The following is a 4222-nucleotide window of genomic DNA, read 5'->3' on the forward strand; positions in this document are numbered from 1 at the left end:
GTGATTTCTCGGCGGCGTCGGCGGCGCGGCGCAGCGTCGCAATGTTAAAGGAATAGGAAATCAAATTTTTCGGCCGCAGCGGCGCGTAAAATGCACCAGCGTTCGGCGGCGCGGCAGCGTACGATCGGCGGCGTCGACCTCCAAGTCGAGTAACCACAAAATAAGTACCTACTCTCTATTCGCACACAGTTGAACTTTTACAGAAATTGAGAATTCTGAGAAACTACAGCACGTTCAGTCTCAAAGTTCCCCATCAGCTATTTGAGACTAACACTGCCGTAGTTTCCCAGAATTCTCAATTTCTGTCAAAGTTCAACTGTGTGCGAATGAAGAGTATGCATAGGAATTCTTGCTCAAGAATTTGTGCAAACAGTAATGTTTATTCATAAAGTTATGAATACGTAAACATCCGGGAGAGTATTTAATTGCCACGTAGTTAAATATCACTCACAGAATTATATATGTACATTACATATTCATGTACTTCCAAAACACGTTGCACAAATTTAACAGGAAGCATATTTGAAACAGTGGAATATTATTATGTATATGTAGATGGATGCATCTAATAAATGCGCTTGTATTTAATGATTTAACGATCACTCCTGCAAGCCTGAAGTATGTAAATACATAGATTTCAAACAATCAATACTTATTGTTCTTTGCCGAATAATTCTAAATATTGCTAAAAATCATACCTGCTTCGAAATTACGACTGATTTTCGTTTCTCTGTACGCATAAGGTATTGGATGAAAATATAACTTGAGTTATATTTTAAACTTAAATTAATGAATTAAATTGCTTACGCGAAGAGCGCACGATATGATGAAGCTGTTTTATTATTTTTTAACAATTTTTAACAAGTTGTGCTATTTATGCTTATTTTTTCCAATTTCCAAATTAATTATGTGTTTACATTTATGCAACTTAAGAGGTCCATTTGCCACCCATTTCCTTTAACTTCAAACTGTCCCAAAATTCATCAAGTTCTTTCCACTCTGCTGGGAGCTTTTTCACATCAAGGCTGTCCCCAATCTCAAAATATTTCGACTCATAAAAATTTTCACCACTGATAGGCTCCCAATTTGACCAAGGACAAGTTTCGAAATTTCTGTAAAAATCGTAAACATATATTTGAATTAAGCCCTTCAATTACTAGGAATTAGCTCTATTCATCTCATTGTCATCTCACCCTTCTCTTGCAAAATTTACCCACGTCTTCACCATATCCTTGGAAAGATTAACTTCCTCCTCAAGCCCCGAAATATTTGGTAGGAACGCAGAAAAAATACCCCCAACGTTAAACACGTAGGGAAGGTCATCCCCATGCGACGGTTTTTTGGTAGTGGCGCCATCTACAAAATGCCAACATTTGTTACATTCAGCTCAGCGTACTCACGTTAAGGCGTCACATATCCCGCATATTCCACAAATTGAACATAGTAAAATAACTTGCGAAGTTTTGCGAAACTTCCGAGATTTCGCAAAACTTTTACTGGAAAACCATGGGATTTCTTTTTCGCAAATGTTCCCAGCAAATGAGCATGTTTTTATTTCGCAAATTCATCCTCACCATTAACAGCAGCGAAAATTGCAGAAATCCAAGAAAAAAACATCAAAATAGACGTTTTTAATAGATTGGCGAGATTTGCGAAATCATATTTTGCAAATCCCTTCACCACAGAAATATTTTGATCTTCGCAAGTTTGCTAAATTAGTTCCGATGCGAAATAAGACCTTGTCATGAGTACCCCCATTTTGCATGTAAATTTCTAAATTAACCATGTAAGTACCTTCCACAAGATAACTGAACATGGGAATATCCATGCCGAGCGGTTTGTATGGCACAATTCTCGTGAAATTGTAGAGGTAAACGGGAACATGGTGGGAAAGCAGTTCAGCCTGGACTCTGAATGGGTGGATCCACTGCCTTTCACTCACAGCTTGTTCTAACTCCCACAAACTCTCATTTGTGATGTGTCCCTTGGAAAAAAATTTCTTTTTGATTGAAACCATTGCCTCGGCAGGATCCTCAGCTTGGTGGGTAATTTCCATCACCCTCAATCCGTGTCGGCCCCATTGGGCGTCCAGTTTGTGGGTTTTCTCGTGGGATTTGATAACTAAAATTTGAAAGTAGTATACGAATTACGATATGTATTTACATGCATTTTAAATAACTTGGAGACAAATGTGACCAACGGAGATACTATGGTGTTCTATTAAGGGATAATAATTATAGAGATATTTTGCCACCAAGGGAAAATAAGTTCAAAAAAATCAGTGCGAACAGACATTACGTCGTTATTAAAATTTTTTTTATGAAAGTAACGAATTATTTAATAACGACCCAACGTCTGCTTGATACGAATTTTTCACTAAAAAATAGACCATCACACATACATAACACCCCCGCGGGTGACGATTTGTCCCCAAGTTATTTAATGCAGAAAATTAATAACTTAAAAGTGCATACTTGTTGAAGCAGCCGCATAAGATTCCCATCCAATCAAACCCATAATTATTGGGACTTTATTAAACCTCCCAGCCTTAAATACGTCCAAAGGATTTTCTGCCAGGTACACGTTGGGGTCATCAGCCCCATCCGAATACGTTTCTATGCTAGGCGTTGTAAACCCAGAGTCTGCTAGGAACCCAAAATCGTCCATTTTGAGACTACTTTTGCCCAAAATTTTGGGGTCAAGGTGCTGCAAACATTCAACCATGTATTCCTTATTGCTGGTCGGGCAATTATTCGCCTGCGCCAATTTCACCGCTTGATCCACACCTCGCCCCCAATAAACTGAGATGAAGGTTTGAACGGCCGTGCCCGACTGGGCGATGGCCGAGTGAAACAAGCCTTTCGCCATGGGACTGGCGACATGAAGGGCGACCGAGATGGCGCCAGCACTCTCGCCAAAAATTGTCACCCGGTCTTTATTTCCGCCAAAGTTTTCGATATTTTCTTGAATCCATTTGAGCCCTAAGACTTGATCCTTAAGGCCTTGGTTTCCTCGGGCGGAAGCTACCCCAGCATTTAAGAATCCTAAGGGGCCTACCCGATAGTTTATTAGGACGAGGAGGACCTATTTTTTGTGACAAGTAAACTTTTTTATGGCAAATCTTTTAGTTTACACGGTTAGAAATCTAGGATTAAAATGATACCAAACGGTATTTATTGTATGATTCTTTGGTAATACAGTGTAGTAAGTAAAGTAGTATTAATGTTATACCGGTCGAGTGTCAAATTTTTAGGGTCCGTCATAATTTTGATACCAGTCGGTACCAACTTTAATACTGAGAAATCTATACCGCGTGACTACATAAATATGCCAGATTTCTAACAGTGTAAAATTAATCAATTAAGGGATCATTTTATTACCTCCTCATCCATAAAATAGTCTGGTCCGTATTCTTTCGTGCTTCCGATGAGGAATCCACCTCCATAAATCCACACGAGAACTGGCATTTTCGCAGAGGCTGAATGCTAAAGATAAGAAAATTACTTAATTTTTGCAATTGAATTTTCCAAGAAATTATGTAAACGCCTACGAAATAAAATGCTTGCTCACGTTTGGTGTATAAACGTCCAATTTTAAACAATCTTCGACACCCGAGGGAGCACCTAAAAGACCGATATCCAAGCACCCTTCATAGTCCAAAGTGGCATCAAAAACCCCACTCCAATTTCCGGCAGGTTTAGAAATCTAGAATAAAAATATAAATTCCAAAATATATATTCGAAAATATGCAAGCATTTATTGGGGTATTTCCGTTTTGTATGTATTTACATCAAATCTTTTTTCGAATTTGCCATAAGGAATCCCCTTGAATCCATGATAGTCTTTGGATGACCGCGACTTCGCTTGGAAACCTTTGACCACGCCTTGAGAAAGGGTGACACTTTCACCAAATACGCTGTGGGCAAAATAAATTGCCAAAATTAGAACAGTTTTGGAAATCATGTTGCCTTAAGAGAGTGTATTAACAGACTGAGATGGATTTAATTTGCTAAATTTGCATATGTAGAACAACGAGAAATTGATACATGCATATGTGCACGGATCCTAAATACTTAAAAGATAAGGATAAAAAATGAAGTTATACATACATATGTAAGTACAATACTTAATTATTTGGGCCTTGAGCTAGACCTAGAAATTTTTCTGTCATGGATGAAATCTTGCAACATTAAAATAAATTGGCCATGATATGGTTGTATTT

The 4222-nt window shown here is 38.3% G+C and overlaps 1 protein-coding gene across 1 annotated transcript; it reads right to left on the reverse strand.

Annotated features, from left to right (window-relative positions):
* Positions 1-817: 817 nt before the first annotated feature.
* Positions 818-4002, reverse strand: LOC110854345 (carboxylesterase 5A). Its single transcript, XM_022102777.2, has 7 exons — positions 3790-4002; positions 3571-3705; positions 3381-3485; positions 2475-3084; positions 1795-2121; positions 1194-1356; positions 818-1112 (listed from the first exon to the last, which is right to left on the reverse strand). The coding sequence occupies exons 1-7, from the start codon at positions 3961-3963 to the stop codon at positions 929-931; spliced, it is 1698 nt and encodes a 565-aa protein (XP_021958469.1). The 5' UTR covers positions 3964-4002; the 3' UTR covers positions 818-928.
* Positions 4003-4222: the final 220 nt, after the last annotated feature.

This window comes from Folsomia candida, unplaced genomic scaffold (assembly GCF_002217175.1).
Source record: "Folsomia candida strain VU population unplaced genomic scaffold, ASM221717v1 Fcan01_Sc001, whole genome shotgun sequence".
Classification (NCBI taxonomy): Eukaryota; Metazoa; Arthropoda; class Collembola; order Entomobryomorpha; family Isotomidae; genus Folsomia; species Folsomia candida.

Excerpts from the sequence above, each read along its gene's own strand:
- LOC110854345 (XM_022102777.2), bottom strand. The coding sequence starts at position 3,963 with ATGATTTCCAAAACTGTTCTAATTTTGGCAATTTATTTTGCCCACAGC. Across the intron at positions 2,122-2,474 it reads TTATGCGGCTGCTTCAACAA|TTATCAAATCCCACGAGAAA; the intron begins GTATGCACTTTT and ends TTCAAATTTTAG. Across the intron at positions 1,357-1,794 it reads GTTCAGTTATCTTGTGGAAG|ATGGCGCCACTACCAAAAAA; the intron begins GTACTTACATGG and ends GGCATTTTGTAG.